At 38.9% G+C, this 22171-nt stretch overlaps 1 protein-coding gene across 1 annotated transcript in view; it reads right to left on the bottom strand.

Annotated features, from left to right (window-relative positions):
• Positions 1–22171, bottom strand: part of CORIN (corin, serine peptidase) — a 167986-nt gene that overhangs the window by 90765 nt on the left and 55050 nt on the right. Inside the window, exon 4 of the mRNA XM_075709425.1 lies at positions 16435–16645. Coding sequence (XP_075565540.1) covers positions 16435–16645 — 211 coding nt within the window. The remainder of the gene's footprint in view (positions 1–16434; positions 16646–22171) is intronic.

The following is a 22171-nucleotide window of genomic DNA, read 5'->3' as shown; positions in this document are numbered from 1 at the left end:
GTCACAGCCTTCTTCAGGCATCCACCTGCTCCAGCATGGGGTTCTCCCTGGGCTGCAGGTGGATATCTGCTCCCCCATGGACCTCCATGGGCTGCAGGGACACAGCCTGCCTCACCATGGTCTTCACCATGGGCTGCAGGGGAATCTCTGCTCCGGTGCCTGGAGCACCTCCTCCCCCTCCTTCTTCACTGGCCTTGGTATCTGCAGGGTTCTTTCTCTCACATATTCTCACTCCTCTCTCTGGCTGCAGTTGCACAGCAGTTTTTTCCCCCCTCTTAAATGTTATACCAGAGGCACTACCACCGTTGCTGATGGGCTCAGCCCTGGCCAGTGGCATGTCTGTCTTGGAGCCAGCTGGCTTTGGCTCTATTGGACATAGCTCTAGGGGAAGCTTCCAGCAGCTTCTCACAGAAGCCACCCCTGTAGCCCCCCCACTACCAAAACCTTGCCACGCAAACCCAATACAAGAATAAATATAGGTTTTTAATTTGCATAAGGTATATTCAGAGAAGCTATTTATCAAGAGTTTTATATCAAATATTCATTGAAGCAGATATATACTATACAGTATATGCTCTAAAACTATTATGTTAACTGATTTTAAGCTTCCAAAGAGGCTACACACTGCCTGAGAACAGATGATCTGACTTCCTCTTCATGCCAATCACCTAGAGTTTACTTAAATTGGAATTCCAATTGCTTGATTATAATCCTACATGGATCTAGTCCTTATCACTCACTTAAAGACATTTTACATTTTTAGACTAATTCTTTTCAGAAATTACTTCTTCTGTACTACTGACTTCTCTTCTTTGCAATCACATTACCATGCACAGGGCTCATCAGTAGACTCTGTAAGTCACTTAAGTGGTTGGTTTGAGTACTAGAAATCATCAAAGTACACTACAAGAAGCAGTAAGGAGGGGGAAAATCCTTTAGGCAACTATTTTCCTCCTGCTGCAGAATTTAACAGATTTTCTAAGGAATAATTCTTAAAGGTAGCTCAAGGATCTGGCTCTCAAAACTCAGCAGCCACTGAGGACATGGCTCTTGATACATCTTTTCTGGAAGCAGCAGCAGCATATGCAGCTCTTGTTCCCAAATGTCCGTATCTGTTTCTGTGCTGCTTTCAGTTTTGCAAGTACTCCTCTTTGTAGGCTGTATAGTAACCAGGTCAAGTAACTGATTCAGCTGAAAAGTAATGTGACCAAAGAAAAAAGTTTGGTTTTTTTTTTTTCCTCATCTGAGAGCTGAATTGGCCCCTCCAAAGGGATACAGACAAAGCAAGAATAAGCTGTCAGGAGAGGGAGAGGTAGAAATTGCTAAAGCTGACAAAAGCATGAAATAAAATATACAACTGGACTCTCCATGCAACCTGGTAAATTCTATAATATATCTAGTGCTTATTATTTTCTGTGGCATTTCTTTGTGTCTTCACATTAGTATCTCCACTGATAAAAGCACTGCCACATCCATGCCCTACTGAGAAATTCATTATTGCTGTTTTACAGCAATAGAGGGTAAATGACTTGCAAAAGGTTATAAACGACGCTGGTATGCCAGAGCTGAAAATAAAGCACGAAGATCCCTCTTAGAACACACAACTGTTGACTGCACCTGTTCTGGCTAAAGGTCACATTTGCGGTTCAGTAGACAATCTGACTGAAGGCAGACTGATGAACATTTTCAGCTACTGCTGGTCCTCATTACTGTTCTTTCCCCAACTCCACCCCTTCAGTTGTTCCAGGATAACTGCTTCTGTGGCCAAGTTAAAAACAACTGTAGGGTATTTCGCTGGATTATTTTTTCAGCCAAATCTGTTTAAGGAAAAGTGTAAACCAGCATGGCTACCAGAGGAAATATTAATCATACTACAGCCCTGCTATAGAGCACTGCGGGGTAATCCACTGTATCATTCACAGGCACACAGGCTAAGAATGGTGGTAGATCTAAGGTCTGAGGCAAAATAAAGAACCGGTAATACAACTGTGAGAGACTGTTGGGGCAGGGGGAGAGGGGACAGGGACAAACTGAAAAACCCAGGAAACATGCAAAAATTATGGGAAGAAGAAAACTGATATTATCCTTTGTGTTTCTACAGTTCTGAAATCAAACAAGTTGAAGCAACAAGCTGACACGCCAGCCACCGTTAGTTCTAATTGTCATTAATTCTTTTCAGGATTTTTTAACAGTAAAGACTTCCACAGGATATACATGTCACAGAAAGAAGTTTCTACAGTAGAGCAAACACCCACACCCAGCATTACAGTTTTTCAGAGTGACAGTTCTTGTGAAATCTTTCTCTGTACCCTCTCACAGTACTCCATCATGCAGAGCAGCATATTCAGAGCCACTGAATAGAGCTATATGAGGCAAGCTCATAAAAATCTGAATACTACTGTTGATTCTTGGATTTGTTTAAGGTTTAAATTTCACATGATCAAGAAAATAACGTATTTTTGTCTTTCATTGTCCAGTTTTCATCTTGATCTTGCAAGTTATTTGGAAAGATTGCATTTTCTGTTCTATTTTGTCGCCAGAGATGGGTTTAAATCTGAAATTTCCTTCTTTACATAGTAATAAAATCTGAAAAGGAAGCAAGATTATTTTAGATTTTTGTGGTTATTTCACTTGATAAAATCGTATTGAATCCATACAGCAACATTTAGGTAAGGCACCTCAACTCCATGCAACACTTTGTAGTACCAAATGCAGAGCTAGCTGCACATATGTTTCTGACTTCCCACCTTGTTTTTAGCTCAAATACATGTCTTGTTTTCTTGAAGCAGGTTCCTGTGTATAAGTACAAAGATGCATAATTAACCTGTAAAAGGACTACATAGGACCCACAGTCTGAGAAACACCTAGCATCCTAAAGGAGGAAAAAAGGCCTCAGAGGTGATCCTGGCAAAAGGCAGCAGCAGCTCAGTTCCCCCAAAGTGGGAGACTGAAGAATGGCTCCAGCTGTTTACATGAGATTAAAGCCTGCTATTAACTGGCTGAATTGCTGGTAGATGAGCACTCATCTGCCCTGCAGGGACTGAGTATAAGAATTTACAGCTAGTGCAGAAAGCCAGTTCTCACTCATGAATATTTGGTATGTTGTCACCAAGGCTGGCAATTACAGATGAACCACAAGAGGAACGCCCTTTCTGAGAGACTGAAAAAAACCCAACTGGTTTACACAATAAGAATGAAAAAGATGGAGATACTGAATGGATTGCCTGTAGCAGGGAAGAGCATGCAATCTGTTTGTAGGCTATGAGAACACAGAAGTCTCAGAACCAAGTAAGATGAAAAAATTGGACTGGAACCTGTTCTGTGGGTCCATACATATGCCTTGTATTCTTTCCTCTAAAAATTACAGGTCCAATTAACTATTCCTTAACAGTTGCCATATCTGGTGGCAACGGAAGAGAGACAGCTAAGAGTTACACTTGCAAAAGTCTTAGAACAGATCACTGATATCCAGGAGTACTATACTTAACAAGGAGCTCACACAGAACTCTGAAGGCTGTTCAGACAGAGGAAGAAAATACAAATTCCTGGTTCTAGTGAAAGTGGAACTGGGAACAAATCCAAAGATATCATTACATTAAAAGGAATCCTCTTACCTATCCAGAAATGGATAAAGGAGGCAGCAGGTGCTGTTGAATTTAACATCTTCTACATCAGCTGCTGGTGAATTTAACATCTCTTCCAGGCCTAGCAATGCTCTTCGGACAATGTGGCCAAAATCAGCTGATATCCATAAGGATGGACACATACAGTGTCTACAGTGCAGGTTAGAATTTTTAGTCAGTGTAATCATTTATTGGGTAGACAAAACTCAGAAAAATTATTTTGACCAAAATAAGGAGTCTTTTCTATCTGGAATCAGAAATAAAAAGAAATTCAGAAATCCACCCTGACCCTTCAGTCACTTCCTGGATATGACAGCAGCATATGTCACAGCTGAGCTTCTAATACCATAACAATCAAAACCACCTAATGTATGCCCTGTACAGCAGAAGCACTTTCTCTGTTCTACCATTTTTAGCAGTGCTGCGTAAATTTTGCCATCTAGCATTGAAATTATTACCACAGAAAAGCTAGCAAAATTATTTAATGTGTTTTATATGACGACCATAATCAGCTGAGAGAATCTGTCCTGACTAAAGCAGCCAGCCCTTCCAGATTTCTCTTACTGATCCCACCACTTGATTCAAACATTACAGTGAAAAAGAGAAAGATGTAGTAAATGAATTCATTAGAGCTATAGTTCAGCCAGGAATCAGTTTAAATAAATGCTATCAAGAATATTGCTACAGTTATGAGCTACTTTTACAATCTTGTACCATCTGCCAAAACTTCTCCTAAATGAAGTCAAATTTCTGAAAATTCTCGCCTGGTATTTATCATGCAAATGCTGAACACACTGTTGATTTAGTTTACTCTGTAGAAATGTCTCCTGCAAAAAAGCAGCACCTAATATGCCTGAGAATCCAGGTTACAAGATCTTTTGATGTTGGCAAACAAAATTCACACTTGGCAAAGACAAGCTGTTACAGTGAAATGGAAGTCCTCTGAATTACACAAAGCTATTTCAACCACAGCATTGCTACAGAAATTCTGGAATAACAGTGAGTAAATCATACACTGCATAGCTGCTCTAACTATTTGTATGACCGGGATAATAAAAGCATCCAAAACAACATTGTGCCTGAAGGACAGCCTCCCATTTCCACAGATCACTGTGATAGGTACCCTTAATTTCTAGTAGCTTTCCAGAACTTATGCTTCCCTGTGCGCTTCAGGGCACTGTCGAAAGGAAGACCTCAATCAGCCTAAGTTAAAACTTTTTGAGCTGCATCTTGTCAGGAATCCTAAAGAATCACAGACTCACCTATCACTCATTTACACTGTAGGCTCCTCTCTGTCAAGTAGAAATTCATTGTAATCAATTTATCATGCTGCTTCCTCACATTAAAGCTGTTTCACAAACACTTGAAGCTGGCAGGAGCAGATGTCGTCAAAAGAAAAAAGCTGCCCTACCCCTCCTCAGCCTGGCTTCTGAACCTCTTCCCACCTCTCTTCCCTCCCTCTTTGTGCCAGCATGACACTTCATGCTGTTACACAATGAATCAGAGCAGTCACTCCCAATTTAATTCAGATCAGTTTCCTGATCCGATATGTCATGGAGCTGAACAAATACTCCCGCCATGACATGGAAAGGGCACTGATGAGCTGGGGAATAACAAGCAGGGAAATAGGATCAGACTGATTCTTTCAGCAGCACTACCAAATTATATCAACTTAAAATCTACCCTGAAACAGCAGTCTGGAACATGTTTTCCAGAGAGGGTGTGGAACCTCCATCCTTAGAGATACTCAAAACTCAACTGGAAATGGCCCTGAGCAATCTCATTCATCTTTAAAGTTGGCCCTCATCTGAGGAAGGGGGTTGACTAGAAGAGCTCCAGAGGTCCCTTCCCACCTTCATGATCCTGTGATTCTATTTTACCTGTCGGTGGTAAGCCTGGTGCTTACCACTATGGTCTCCAGCAGGGTGACAGTAACTTCTCACAGGAGAGACAAGCTTATGAAAGGTTAGCATGTCTCACTAACTGAGCTTTCATTAGTTTTTAACTGCAGGTGGTTCAAAAGTTATTTGTTAACAAGCTGAGCATTAAAAGAGGCTAAACATGAGTTGAAAAGCATATGAATTCTTGGAGAATCCTTTAACCACTGTTCAATCCAAAACCTTTTTGTTTATTCACTTCTGCACAAGACAGTGTACTCGCATCTACAAAAGGAGTTTTGCTATAGTAAGATAAAATGTTCCCTCATCTGCACATTTCTGGTTTTGAGTCCAGGTGCACAAGTCTGACAGGAAACTATCAGTGTTAATACTCCCACAATGTTCGTGAAAATGCAGGGTTTTACTGAAAGCTCCTGTCCTACAATTATTGCAATTTATTAAATGAAATAAATCTAATTTTGTAAAAACAAAGTGTGTTTTTTCTAGCAGATATATTAAATTGCCAAACAAACATTAAGAAAAAGCCATGTCTATTTGATGATTTGTTTTTAAACAATTATTTCAATTACTTAAGTGATCAGTACTTATTTATAAGCAATAATATATTGTCTGTGTAGGAGGATGACCTGTGATCCCTAGTTAACATACCAACTTAGAAACCAGAAACCACAGCTTATAATAGATAATACACACAGCAAATCATTACGACAACAGGGCTGGAGACAATCAATCAGTAAAATATGCATTCATAAAATAACCAGTCCTCCTGATTTTCTTTTCTGCCTCCTGCCCTCCTCCGAGCAGCATTGTGAAATATGTTTTCAAAAGGGACATTCCCATGCCCAGTTTGTTCTCAAAAATGTTTCTCTGCTTGATAACCTTTTAACTCTGGTCTATTCATAATTCCCCTCAACACGCACACTTTGAAAGAAGATTCTTGTGTGATTTGGAAAAGTTTTCATGGTCAGTACATTACATCAGTGGAGATGGTGAAACACTGCATGCAAGTTTGATGCTGCCCACTATGGCAAATGCTGGCTTCACATCCCCTGGACCACAGACATCATTCTGGCCAACATAGGATGCCATTGCCTACATCTCTATATTACTTTTCTAGCTTTTAATTTTTTAATTAATTTCTTAAGCAATCCCTTCCTGCTGTACATTGCCTTCTTTACAACTTATACATACCACTAATTGTAAACAGCCTCTATTTCCTCTCTTTGTGGGCAGGGAAAGGACAGACAGTTCTCTGAATGCGGTAAAAACATTCTCTTCAGCATCTAATTTCTCTGTCCTGCTTTCCTACATTTTGTCCCTGGTTTGTCCTTCCCCTACACTGCATCTGCCATCTACTGGCATGTTACTGTAAAAGAGTTTGGCACCAGAGAGTTAAGTTCAGGGCCTGTACCTAGCTCCAGTGCCACACCTAGCTATTAGGAGGGTCATGGAGAGTGACATGGAGGGTCTTTTTTAGGCCCACCCACACTAGCTGAGCCATGACATTGATAGAGGAGCCTTCAGACACTATGATTTTTCAGAGACATGTAAGCCAAAATTTGGGGATTAACTTCTGTAGGTATATCCATAGGTACATAAACTTTATAAACAGAGGTTCCCCTAAAGTAAACACATTTTCTGTTCTACTTCTCGTATCTTCCTAGCTTCAACAGCCATGGTAAAGAGCTCACATTAGAGCAACCTCCCTGCCAAATTTCAAGTTCCACTGCTTGAATACTTGGAGATGCTAGGAACTCTTGGTGATTACACAAATGCTTTTTCATAAGCAACACATTTTTTAGTTCTGTTTTTGCCCAGGACAGATATTAGGCATAAAAAATTTTAAATGGTGCTCCCCTCCAAAAGAAAAAAAAAAAAAATTATACACATCTGGAGGAAGAGTCCTCTAAGAAAACATGCTAGCCAGCTTTAAAATAGGCATTTTGGCCACTGCCACATCATTACCTATACTTTCCCTAGCACTCCTTGCAAAAACAAATGTATTTGTCACCTTTATACTGTCTCAGCTTGGGACCAAGTAGTAATGGCTCTTAAGGTGATGAGTATGCCATGTTGATTTCAAGGTCTGAGTTCTAAGGGACAATGCAAAGTGTAATCTTCTCATTAGCATATTTTTTTTCTGCCTTGTAACAGTTATACAATACTAATAAAATAACTCATGAAGTATGAAATTATTCATGAGTAATACAGGCTGCAATGAGAAGAAAAATATATCTTCAGAAATGCTACTTCTTGAATGCTGTTTCTTCATTTGTTTCTTGGCAAAATGGTCAACACCAATCTTTCAGAAATATGTGAGCATTCCTTTCTTTGAAGTCTGATGTAAACCAGATGTTTCTTAACTCAACGTCTCACACTTATCTCATGAAGAACGTGTTCTAGTCATAGGACAGTAGAAATAAAATTCTGTTTCTTAAACAATTATCTTTCCTCAGAGTGGGAGTTGTGGTTTGAGGATTTGTTTTCTTCTAATTCTTTTCTCCGTGCAAATACTGTCACTTTCTGAATCTGCATATCATAGCTTTCTTTGTTCATATGTATCTATTTATTACTTATTCAATTTTCTGTTTGAGCTATCTCTGATTTGATTCACTGTCCTTTTATTTAGGAAAAGAATTCAGGCATGTTCAGCACATTCACTGAAACATGGTTTCAATCATGACCTTGCATATGACATCTGTTCGTGTACATAAATATTTCCAAAAGTACTCAGGAACTGTTTAGTGCTATTTTACAGATACCTTAAGCACACATTTTTGCTACTTTGAATCTCTACCCTGTGCATTACACCTGCCAACCATTTCACTTTCTTGTTGCTGTAAATCAGTTCTATTTCAATTTGAATTAGTGCATTATCAATTTGAGGGTAGACTGGGGCTGAAACTGAGTATTTACATTATGCAGGAAACACTTTACTAAATGTTTCTCATGGCACATTGACTATCTGCCATTAGCAACTCTACCCTCAATGTTTTACTTCTGAAAGAATTAGACCATGCAATTACTATTATTACAACTATCGGTGAAATTACAGCTATTGGAAGGCATATTGACTGGTACAAAGGGCACAATGAAAGAAAAAAAAATATCCATGTGTTCTGCTGGTCCGGGCTTTCTCAAGTAACACACACCTTGGGTGTTCCTTAGTTTTTCTGCTGAACAGTAACAATTATATCAGTTTCCTTTGTAGAATGCTTTAAATCAACGATGAAAGACACAAAAATGAGTAACAGTGGCAGATAGAGCACACTATTTGTGTGGGCAAGCATTCACAACTTCATCACATTCTCTTCCTTTCTAATTTTTGTGTTCACTTTTGACAGCATTTGACTATGTATGTTTTTCATTAGCTGGATCTCAGAGGTTGTGTGGTTCAAGTCACAATTATGCTTACATGAACCACAACTAGATTTAAAAACTGAAGGCTGGATTATGACTCGGTTATGTATTCAAAGAGAGATTTTACAACAGTGTGTTTTCTTGTACATAATCAGTCTGTTGGATTCCCACGGGCTCAAAGCTAAGACATGGCAACATTTAAAACAACACATGTGATTTCAAATATTCTAGATATAAAGCACTTCATCCACTGAACATCACCTCTGCTTTATTCATGATTAAAAAGTTGAAGTGTATAATCTTCTGTTTCAAGGCTGATGAATAAAATAGATGGATCTCCTCGATAGACAACCATTGTTAAAACTCCAGCTGGAATAGCCTCTTTGAGTCATGTTAACTTGCTTGGTCTAAAGAGGCACCATCAAAAAGAAAGCATATTACAAGGATGAAGCAACTCCCACAGGGTGTGAAAAGCCAGATTGCAAACTCAGAAAACAACTGGTAGCCACTTTATAAGCATCTGAAAGCAGCCTCCACCCCATGTGCTTGGGTCATGGCAAGAAATACACTGGGTAGAGTCATGAGAAGAATATAAAAAAGACAAGGCAGTGGGGGTAGGAGAAAATTGTCCCACCTTCTTCCTCAGAGGACTGGTAAGTGATCATCACCAATGCTGTAGCTTAACTTTTTAAATTGCTGTCATGGTTTAGCCCCAGCCAGCAACTCAGCACCACGCAGCCGCTCGCTCACTCCCCCTACCCCGATGCAATGGGGGAGAGAATCGGAGGAGTAAGAGTGAGAAACACTCCTGGGTTGAGATAAGAACAGTTTAATAATTGAAATCAAGTAAAATAGTAATGATAATAGTAACAGTATAATTATGATGATAATAATAATAATGATATACAAAGCAAGTGATGCACAATGCAATCGCTCACCACCCGCTGACCGATACCCAGACAGTTCCCGAGCAGCAATCGCTGCTCCCCGGCCAACCCCCCCCAGTTTATATACTGAGCATGACGTCATATGGTATGGAATAGCCCTTTGGGCAGTTTGGATCAACTATTCTGGCTGTGCCCCCTCCCAGTTTCTTGTGCACCTGGCAGAGCATGGGAAGCTGAAAAGTCCTTGACTAGCATAAGCAGTACTCAGCAACAACTAAAAACATCAGTGTGTTATCAACATTTTTCTCCTACTAAATCCAAAACACAGCACTATGCCTGCTACTAGGAAGAAAATTAACTCTATCCCAGCCGAAACCAGGACAATTGCGAAGCACCAGTTCTAATGAAACCATTGCAGGTAGGATTATGATAGGGGATTCTAAGTGTCCTTCTAGGAGGGTTTCTCAATACAGTTACTTCAAAAATGACTCTGAAACTGTAACTTCACAGGTGTGCAAAATTTAAACATTTCTTAAAAGCTGCAGAATGGCGAAGTTGTCTGTGCAACTATAATTTGACACCTCCATGCAGGTGCATTATAAAAAGATAGCATAGCAGCCGTGTCACAGACTACCTATCAGACTGCTTACCCAGCATTCCTAGCAGCTGCTATTTTGTCTTGGCACATTTACCTGCTTTTGTTACCAAAATTAGGTAGATTAAAACAAGACTGAAACATACCAGTGGAGGACTGCCTATCCAAACTCATACATATTCATACATCATTCATACACAATTAAATCCATTATTGGGTTTGCATAATAGATATTGGCTTAAATGTATGCTGATAGCTTCCTGTTCAAAGTCTTAAAATAAAAATTCTCATTAGCTATGTAAACAAGATCTATGTGACTCAGTCAACCTTTTCTCCTAAACATTTCAAAAGCCTCAATTAACTCTAAAAAAGTTTTTATATAATGTCTTGTTGTTTTTAAAAGTCTAAATGTGCACTGTGATAAAAGAAAATCCAATAAAAATTAGTTTCACTGTAAGCAGGAAAAACAAAGAACGTGGATAAGCTTGGAGTGCAGTTCACAAAAGCAGGAAAAGGGAAATAGCCACATTACTGATCTCATTCATGGGTTATACCAAATATGACAGACAGAGATCCCTCACTCTGTGAAGTTTGATTCTTTTCCATATTATAAGAGGACTTGAAAGAAATTTTCTTCCTCTCTTTCCTTGTACCTTACCCCAAATTTGTTTTAAACTGTTGTCGGCTTACAATAAAAGACACCACACATTTCTGGATTTGTTTTTTGGACCTAATATTTCATCCTAGTTTATGTCCATAATGAAAATGAGATATTTTCTTTTCTCCCTTTTTATAAATTACAGAAAATAGATGAAGGCAATGAACACGAAAAAAACCACTAAATCTAATTTGCCACTATGAGCCATAACAGAGCAACTCTTCAAAGGATATTTGACTGCATACAAACTATTCGCAGCTTCTTAGAACTTTTTTCCTATCAACCTAGTTTTCACTAGTTAATTTCCCCTGCTTCCAACATACCATGTAGCCCTGTTCTGACCTCTTTGGCTTTCTACAAGTCTGGCTACTGTTGTGTGTAGCACCAGTATTACAGCACAACAAAAATATTTGTTACATATAGACATTAACATGACAAACTGCTTTGTAAGAAAGAGCCTGAAAAAAATCAAAGAAAGCATTTTCCTTTCATTATATTATTTTCTCCTTTAGAATGAAAAGTCAAATTACAGCAGAGAGTTTTTTTCCTCTTGCATTCAGTAGGTATTAGATCACAACTAAAGTGAATACATGATAATGAGTGAAATGAATTTGCAGACTTTAATCAAGAGGAAGAATAATATTGTACCTAAAGACACAGGATATAAGTGTTACAGGTTCAGTTCTCTGCTCGCTCTACTGCAAATTCCTTGCTCTGTCTTGGCTTCCCTAGCTATTAATATGACAGTATTACTTTCTCTTCCTATCCTTTACTTGTTTTGTTCAGCTGGGCAATAAACTTTCAGAGGCAGGAGGCTGCCTCTCAGTGCGTGTTTGTACAGCATCCAGCATAAAAAGCCATGATCTCAGACGGCCTCTTTGAGCCCTAACTGAAAACAAACCACTTCACAACTTTATTTTCAAAGATGTCTGACATGAAAGAAAGGATAGTGAGTAAACAGATTCATAAATGCAAGGTGCATTAGAATTTTACCTTGAGAGCATATTATACTTTCTAAATTGCATTGCCCTAATACTATTTTCTAGGCAGAGCTTAAATTAAGTTTGACGTCCAAAGATTTGAGACTCTGGGGATCTATCAACACAAGGCATTTCCTCAGCTTTCTGGAATAGACTTTTACACAGAGGATTAGTGGAAGTACTCAAGCTTTTAGTTTCTGCTTTACAAGACTGCTTGACAGCGAAGAGGTATTATGAGAATCCATAACCTTCAAATTTATTCCCAGCATAAAAAGTCTGAAATAAGCCATGTACGTAGGCCTTCAGGATCTTGTATAGCTTTCCTATTTTACCATGTCTTTTGATGAAACATGACTATTCAGAGTGCAAGAAATATTATAAAGCATCATTCAATGAGTCTGTCTGCATTATGCAGTTATAGGTTGATCCACTATGAACTTCTCTATTGATTTTGAATGTTTAAATTTTACATTGATTTTGGCTTTAAAATACACCCTTTTTTATTTCAAAAATCTGAAAACACTGCACACTTTTTTTCTTTTTTTTTTTTTTGTCTTCTTGAATGCAATAGCTGAAGTCTGTAGGACTTGTGGAATCTAATGCAAGTGAGTTGCTATAAATAAACATCGACTACATTGCAGTAACTGACTTTTGGCTCACTCTCAGTTTCCCCCAGTGGTAAAGTAGAATTCGCTAGCTTAAACCATTAATCATGACCAACAGCTCTGAGGACAGACCTTTCTTACAGCAACTACCAGTATTGCATTTGATGGCAATAGGTTGCAGACTAATACTACCCAAAAGGACAAAGTTACAACCTTGAACATTTTAGAAGTCATCAGTTAAGCACATCAACTAGTTTAAGATTTTCTTGCATCACTGGTGTTACTTTTCAGGATTGAGTCACGTTCTCTTAGTAGTGTTGCTGGACTGTGTTAAGACAGGTTTTTTAAGTCTGATTTTGAAGTTGTATTGGAGAGATCTCATCCATTCACCCAAGGAGGAAGAAGTTTCATAATGCCTTTAAATAAAGTCTCTTACTATCCAAATGATGATCAAGCAATAAGAAAGTAAGAAGTCTTACTGCACTTCAACTTTCCATGTTCCATTCTCACACAGGCTTTAGGTGTACTTTCAAACTTTACCTTTACTTGAAAGTAGTATTTTAAACGTACTGTTATATACTTTCTTAAAAGAGCAGGGCTAGCTGATTGTACATGCAGTTGCTGCAATACAGCTTTTTAAATTAATGTATTTTTGCTGCCACACATGATTTTCATTGCAGTAAGATACAGAAGAACAATTTTTAAGAGCAACAGTATTCTGGTAGTATTCTGAAATCCCAGTACCTAACTACTCTGTGTGTTACACAAACACTGAAGATGCTCTCTGCCTAGAAACTTTATCTCCTTCAAGTGTTAATGAATACAATGTTTATAAACACATGAAAGATAAATGTGAAACAGACATAAGTTTAAATATCAGAGCAAAGCTATGTAATGACAGCACACTGGATGCCAAAGATTAGTGTTTGTAACTCCTTGTTGCTTCTTGTAACGCATTGTTATAATTATTGCTTCCATGGCTGCAGCTGCCAACACAGGCTCTCTTGACAATGCCTAAGAATAGGCATCTGAGCATCACGAGTTTCATTTCTTCTCTACTGTATAAGCAGCATTTGTCAAACTATGCTTTACATAAATTTGAAACAATTGCTCTATAAAACAAAGAAGTATCAGTAGACAATTATGGTCAGAAAAATATGCACTGACAATTAGAATGAAATAGCTGTAATTGACTGGAGGAATTAGTGACAATGTCAGTAACATTTGCTCTCCATACTAGTGTATGTTTTGCAATACTGTATGTTAAAAACAACCATAGCCCCAAAAAAGGGCTACAGCATATGGACATATCCCCATCTGTTATTATCACAGTCTTTCCAAAGTGGCTCTTCTGCTTCTCCTTCAGTATGTTTCTACTTCCCAGATTCCCCTATTCAACAGACCTAAAACAGGCCTGTGTCTTCCATTTTTGTATCTCCACTCAACACATACAAAGTAACCTCCCCCTGTTATACCAAGAATGAGCTTTCTCCAGATGTCACTGAGAGGAGGTTTTTGGTTTGGTGGGGGTTTTGGGGGTTGTTTTTGGTTTTTGGGTTTTTTTTTTTTGGGGGGGGGGGGGGGGGGGGGGAGCCTGGGGTGAGAGGGGAAGGGAAGGTGTTAAATAACTACTTTATGCAGATATGATGCTTCTTAAAATCATTATTCTTGGGAATACATATGTTTGCCAGCAGTAATTGAGTACTACAAGAAAAACAGTAATCACAAAAATCACTCAGTTACCTACAGAAAAAAGTATTCTCCTTAAAGAAGAAAGCAGAAGGTAAACTAGGACAACTCAGGTTTAGCAAACTAGATTTAACAAACCAGCACTTTGTCAGTCCACCCTTATGGTTCTTCTTGTAGTTGCCACTCAGCCTACATTTTCAGTGTTCACCCATGACACACTCTGGAAACATAAGATTACTTAAAGTGAAGTCAGAGTCTAATGTAATACTGCATCATTCGCCGTCTCACATTGGATTTTCTTCCCAATCCACCTGCAGGGGCCAGAACAGTTTCCACAAAAGATTTTAAAACAAGAACAGAGGGAGGCATTGCGACCTCCAGAACATAAACCAGGACATGGAAATCCAGTTCCAGCTTTAACATTAAAAATTGATGGCAGAAGGTTGCTTCGGGGGAGGGGGGGAACAAAAACCCACACACACACAAATTAAAACCCTCACTCTTGAATCTCAAAGTATTTTGGTTGCCACCCAAAACCAGAGCAAAAACCTGCATGTTCCATACATTAGTTTAACATCTGTTCTTTTTAAATTACCAAGGCAGCTGTCATAATGTAAGCCCTGCAAGAAAGATGTCTCCAGGAAAGAAAAGGAAAAGGAAAGGTAAAAATCTTAACCTTTCACGACTCCGATTGATTGATTGATTTATGAGCTTTGCACTTCTGACATGCACTGCTCACTCTCAAAAGGTTGGTGAAAGTCAAATTCCAAACAAGGCAGAATAAGTGAAGCAACAGAGAAATTGCCTCTTCTGTTGTTGACCGTTTAAATGCATCAACCTATTACCTGAACCCACTTTTCTTATTTTGTTCTATGATTTCTAGAGACAGCAGGTAGCTTAAGGCTGTATGTTATCAGATTCTTTAACTGGAACAATTGTAATACTGAATTGGAGCAGGGGGCTATAATTAATCATGCACTGAATTAAACAGGGTTAACTGAAAATAGTTCTTGGTAGTCTAACAAAGATACACACACAGGTATATTTGGATTAAACAGCTCAGCCAGTCTAACGATCAGTCTGATTCCACCATTACCCATGCTGCCTTACCTCCACCCTAATCCTATCCATATAATCATCTGTACACTTTTTTCCTGTCAGTTTAGTGAACTTAACTGGCCAGTCCAAGAATCGCTCTGGTGCAATGGAAATGGCAGGCATATATTGCCTTGAGCAGGACTCTACCTTTCACTGGCAACTATATTTTAGACCAGCTTACCTCAACTCATAGAACTTTCTTCATAAGCATTCTATCCCTTTTAAACTGCACAGCTTTCAGCTTCTTGGTTCTTGTTATGTTAATTGAATCACTTACTAATTGCCATATGCTCTTCCACTGAATTTTGCAGTGGAGAAATTGGAAATAAGGAAAAAGAAATCTACCCTCTCTCTTTCCCCCTCCAGAAACATCAAAGACTGTGTACATATTTAAAAAAAAAAAAATTGTTTTATTCCTTTTTGTGCTGTATTTTGATTTTAGCACTGTTAAACTGGTAAATTTTTCAAATAAAACTCAATGAAAAAAGTGCATGCACATGATACTAATGCTGTGTAATTATGTAAATGTAGAAAGCAAGACATGCTTCTTAAGCTTCCAAAACAGTTTAGTCACTCCGAATACACCCTGCTATTCTAATACAATAACATATTTAATATATTTAAAATATTAACTTTTTTGAAGGAAAAGACTAAAAAAATTTTAAGTTTAATTTAACTAACAGCCACCACACTTTACACCAATACTATAAATATCCAATGCATTTATGCTGTTACAAAGCATTCCATTTTGGCACATCCAGATTGGAGAAACGAGGTACAAGAATTTTGGACAGCCTTTAAGAAAATAAGCCCGACTGCCGTAATAGCACAGTTTTATTCCATACAGTGGCAATATTTTTTCTAAGAGAACCCTATTGCAGTTGGCTTATCATGGCAGAAATGTTGTGAATAGCTGTGACAGACAGGAGTTTTGCAATGAGAAGGTCATAGGCTTAGTTTGGATCTTCCCTTGTCTGATTAGACAGAGAGTATTTTACCACAATTGGCTCTAGTCACTGACTGATTTTCATTCCCAAATACCTGTCATCACCGTCACTGATGCATTCAGGAAGAGCAAGACTACAGCCAAACAGCATGATGTGTTGATAGCAGCTGAGACGATTGAGATAACTGAAGAACTTCAGGAACTTTTCCATTTCAATACTTTTGACAATGGAAAGAACTGAAGTTATAGTGGTGTAGTTATATGGCAGCATTTGGCACTGGCTGTTGGTGATATTTATGCAGGCACCTGTGAAATCAAAACAATAGATTTAGAACAAAAATAATGTTGGTTCAGTTGGTTCAACGTATATATTGAATTGACTAGTCAGCATATATAATATATAAGCAATGCCTATACCTCACAGATAAGATGACATTCCAAAATGCTATTATAATACTGTCAAAAAATAAGTATCTAAGAAAAAAAGGAATCTGGAAAAGCTTGACAGCTTAGTTTGGAAAGCCAAATAAACTCTCAGATGTTTTCACCATCCTCTGACTCTCTACAAATCTGGACTAGAAATGAAACAAATTTCTTTCTGACACATGTTGGATGAACACACCTTAAGAATAGCCTGGATACAGCCAACTTTGGCTGAAACTAAGAATAGAAGTCATACAAAAAAATTAAGGCTAATTGGGTTCTGAAGCTGCTCTGGTTTTGGTGTTCCCATAAACTTTTTCTTTTTGCTACCATTCTTATTTGCAGCTGGCTTTCCTGCCAAAATCATTAAGTTGCTTACCTATTTTTCCCACGGTGATGGTTTTACTGCCAGTCTTTCTTCTCTATCCTACCACATAGAATTCTCCAATTTTACAGGTTGAACACCTACCCTGTCCCAAACTGCTGTCCCACTCCTGAGCTACCAGAGCAACCTTTCTCTGCTAATGCTTGAAGTTCTGAAGAGTGAGTTTCACAAGCCATACACCAAATTCAGAATTTTCATCAGGAATACACTATTAAAATCTAATATTTATGACAGCTCTCTACTTTGATGAAGGCCTTTCTAGGCCATCTAGTCAGGCTCTGGCAGCATTTTTTTTCACACTCAGAGGATATCCACATTGTACAATAAGCAGGGACCTCAGCCCATTCTCAAGACCAGACTCTGCCACTAATCATGCTGTAAACAAACCAAACTCATGCTAAATGACCATCCCAACTCTAGCCTTGTGAAGGGGGAAAACTCCTGAGCACATTCAAGCCTTAGCACTCCTCTTCTCATTATCTGAGCAAACTGGACATAGGTAGCAGCAAATGGGGTAGGTCCTTTCCATCATCAGACATTTTGGGGCTGGCTTCTTCCAAGAAATATGTGGGTCATTTACACCCAACGTCCCGACTTGATAAAAGCTGGGGATGTAAAACACACAGGATGCAGCAGTAAGGTTTCAGCAAGTCTGTCTCTTCCTCACCTTTCAGTCTAGACACAGTCTTCACTGCCTAAATGCACTAGTGGCAAATTCTGGTATCTATGAACTAATACAACCTCACATAAGAGTATGGAAAGCAAAGCATAATGTAGAAAAATTTCATTAGAGCTTTTTCAAGTTGCAACGTCTTTGAAGGGATGGACAAAAAAGGTGGGTTTCAAATTTTACCTCGACTTGTTAAAAAAAACAATCCCTATTTTTTCAGTGCCTGATGAGTATTCTCAAAGTTCCCCCCTTTGTCTTCTCCCTCTCCAGAAATCTCAACAAAACCTATGGAATTGAATCTTGCCCCACTGAAATAAAAGCAAGTCTGTCCCCTCATTCTAATCAAGCCAAAACTTTGCCCACAAGTCCCCACGTTAAGATTCCCCCCATCCCAGTACTGCCAACAAGAAATCTTAGCACCAGTGTACACCCATTTTCTGCTACAGTCTCTTCTCATTCCCACAGTACAGTGACTAATGGATCTGTTCATCCAGGAATCACATTTTTCCATATAATTCAGGGACACATTCTTCATTCAGAATTACAAGTAAATGCTGGGAGATCACAAAAAAAGTGGTGAGCCTCCAAATTAACAAAAAACTTTCAAAACTGCAGAGTACAGTTTTCAGAAGTGACTATATGAGTCAGTACCGCATGCCAATGATTTTCAGTGCAACTTCTGCTCTGAAATTGTACAAGTATTTTTGAAAAATACCACCAGGATGATCTCAAATCTAGGCTGAGACACCAAAATCTGGTGATACTGAAACAGCTTTCCAGGGAAAAGGGGAAAGGGAAAAAAAGGTGAAGGGAAGGGAAGGAAATTCACTTCAGAATCACAAAGTTTTCTTTTAAAAGATGCCATCTCTTTACTGCTTATTCACTTGTGACTTTTGCACAGTATCTTGACCTGCTATAAAAATGTAAAATCTCCCTCAATTTTTTGCATTGTATTTTGTACTTGAACAAACTCACTGCCATTTATTTGTACTGCAAAGATTTTTTTTTTTTTTAATAACATTTTTATTGCTTGGGAAAGCTTAACAAGAAAACACAAAAGTTCTGATTTAAAGATTAAAAATATTGAAGCTTTTCCAGCAGAAACTTTTTAAACTGCCAACCTTCCCACAGTTATCTCTTGCCTACATTCTTTTGCTGATGCTGGGACTACATTTTCAGTAACTGTTGCGATAAGAGGATAACATAGCCATGCAAAATTCTGGGTCTTCCCCACCCACAAAAATTTCACACTAAAGTTATGTAAATAAATCAAATTATCGTAAATTGGGGGGGAGGGGACACGGACGACACACATAGGGCTTACACAAGCAGAATTTCAACAAAATGATTCACAAAATCATCATGTATCTCCTGAGGCACAATTGCAAAATAGTCCCTGCCATGGCATGTGCTAAGAAGCAGTGACATTTTGGCTGAGACCATGTGCATGGGCTGCTTTAGACCTTTTAAAATTCACACAATCCTGATAGAGAAGGGCTGCAGTTCCTTGGAGATATCTGATCTTTTAGGAGTACTCAGTGGCAGGACAACACGGCACTGAATTCAACATTCATGGCCAAGAAGATGGAATTTTATGTCAATTATGCAAGAATTTTTAAATCAAAGAGGGATGGAAGGAGGGACTAAACCCAGGACTTGTCCTTGCAACAGAATTATGATCCATCTTCAGTTCTGTGAATCTTGCATTCCTGTAAAATAACATCAGTTCAATATTAATCCCAGGCACATCCGTATCCTGGAACATTCTTCTGGAAGGCAGGTGCCTGGGTTAGAACCTCATCTTTTTAACACAGGTCCTCAATCCATCTCTCCTATTTTTTTGTTCCATCATTCACCCAGCAAGTAAATTACAGTGCAATGGGTGAGTGTCCCATACCCTCCACACCCCCGAGTCAAAAAGCATAATTTCAGGGTAATAGCAATTGTTGTATCACAGTGTTGTATACATCCCGGACTCTCACTGCAGTAGTAACAAGTGCTGCAGTCTCAAAAACCTTCTCCGGTAAATTAAGGAAAGCTACCTTGTGTTTGTACGCATTTAGTTCTGCACAGGACCAATGAGCTCAGGAACAGCACCCCACTGGCTCGCTCACACCACACGGAGCTGCATCAGCCCTCTCCAAGCTAGCCCACAGACCCCTAACCCAGCAGCAGGCAGACACATCCTCTCAAGTTCCACGCAACTGCATAAGTTGGTCATACTGTGAGTAACACGTCATTTCAGAGCAAGGTTGTTTCACCTAAAATGAGACCAGAAGAAAACTCAAAGACTCTCTATTCTTATCATTTGCACAAAGCAAGTCCTTCCATTAATTCCTGCATCAAGCCCAATAGCTTGTGATAGACGGAACATATCTTTCAGACAGGCAAGTCTGTTCAGTGCCAAATCACTCTGTAGGTAGGCAAACAGTGATATAGACACTGCATTCTACAGAGCAAGGAATAATTTATTTTAAAGGACATTAAAAGTAGGAGAAAAGCTATTTAAAATACAAGCAAAAGGGACTACTTATGTAATGTGGAGTAGGTATTTAAATAAAAAGATTAAAGAGATAATGTAAAAATTTATTTTAGTAAGAATAACAGTATTCTTTTTTCCCCAAATAAACAGAAAATGTGAATAATTACACTGACAAACAGCCACAGATACAACAAAAGAATGCAGTAAACCTCAAAATGCTATTCTACCAAATTGCTAAATTCTGCTCCATATGTATGGGCTAATGTGGCCACGCAGTGCCAGAATGCTGCTCTGACTGATGGTATAACATACTAGTACTAAACATGTTACAAACCAAGCAGGAAACAGACCAGAGAAGACGACAAATGCCAAATACACGTAGAAAAGCCTCAACCTATTTACTTCTTTTCTCCAGTAAAGATTCATTAATTATGGGGAATACAAGGCACGTAAACTGTTTTTGGCAATACCTGGGGGTGGGAGAGAAGAGCAGTGAATAGGAATAACAATATGTGAAAAAGCTGTTGATTAGAACAGCATGGTGCCTAATTACATGGGTCATTTCTGACATTCATCTAAACTAAGAGTTTTCTGTTTATCAGCAGCTATTGCCAGATGGACTGAACTGGCAAAAATTGGCTTCCTTCTACTCCAACAATTGCAATGCAAGTCTACAGTTTCATGTTCAGTGCTGATGAAACTAATTTAAACAACACATTTTCCCTTTCCCTCTCTCCTCTTCAGATTGTTCCCGGATTGCACTACCTATGGACTGCATCTGCACAAAGCGAACTGGAGGACTGAAAATAACCACCTACATTCTTTCCCGAAAGGCAATGCCTACGGCAGCCCCAAAGAAATGCAACTGGAAACGCAGCTTAAGCTTGATTAATCATTTTAGTTTTAAAACACTCAACCATCCCTGTAATGATAAGGTCACAATTCCTCACCCAACAGTGGTTGTTGCTTCTGGATGTTTTTGAGGCCATGCAATGAACTAGCTCTGAACATTAGCCTGCCTGAAAAAAACAGCCTTTCCTCTCCTATCCTGCTGTACTTTTTAATTTTTTGGCGGGCACAGGGTGGAGGAGAGAAAGAAGGAAAAAAAAAAAAAAAAAACAACCCTATTTCACTTGGATCAGATCATTGGATTGAATAGGTCTTTGGCAGCAAAAAAATATGTTCTAGGACAAGAGAAGGGGCAGTGCAGTGGCAGGAACCAGTGGGTTAGATGAGAGCCTGCTCCCAGCAGCTGAAGCAGTGCTTTTGCAGAATGTGTCATCACTGCTCAGCAACATAAAGCACTTTGAAAGGGTGCTTCAAAAATATTTGAATTGCACCATCAGAGTCAATTCCTGTCTGATGAGAAATGAAAGAACATCTTTACTCTAAAAATGGATGAATGAATTTGGTGCAATTCTGTATTCTCAATGCATCCATTTTCTAACTTGCACTATAAAAACGGATCTGGGATCTTTCCTCCTGGCATCAGCCACTTTAAACATAATGCAGTTGAATGATGCCTTCAGTTAAAGCTAATGTGAACTGGCCTAGATCCTAGCTATTTTTACTAGGATTGTTGTAGTAGATCTGCAAAACAAGCCTCTGTCACAGGTATGCAAAGCATAACATAGTAGTTATGCTATGGAGGGGAAATCGACCGGCCTGGCTGAATAGGGAGCTTTTGCAGGGACTCAGGGAAAAAAGGAGAGTCTACCGCCTTTGGCAGAAGGGGCGGGCAGCTCAGGAGGAGTACAGGGATCTTGTTAGGTCCTGCAGGGAGGAAATTAGAAAGGCAAAAGCCCAGCTAGAACTCAATCTGGCCAGTGTGGTAAAAGACAATAAAAAATGCTTTTATAAGTACATCAGCAA

The sequence above is a fragment of the Pelecanus crispus genome, chromosome 4, assembly GCF_030463565.1.
Source record: "Pelecanus crispus isolate bPelCri1 chromosome 4, bPelCri1.pri, whole genome shotgun sequence".
NCBI classification, from domain to species: Eukaryota; Metazoa; Chordata; class Aves; order Pelecaniformes; family Pelecanidae; genus Pelecanus; species Pelecanus crispus.
Note: the sequence above shows the minus strand (reverse complement) of the source record. Positions and strands in the feature narration are given on the sequence as shown.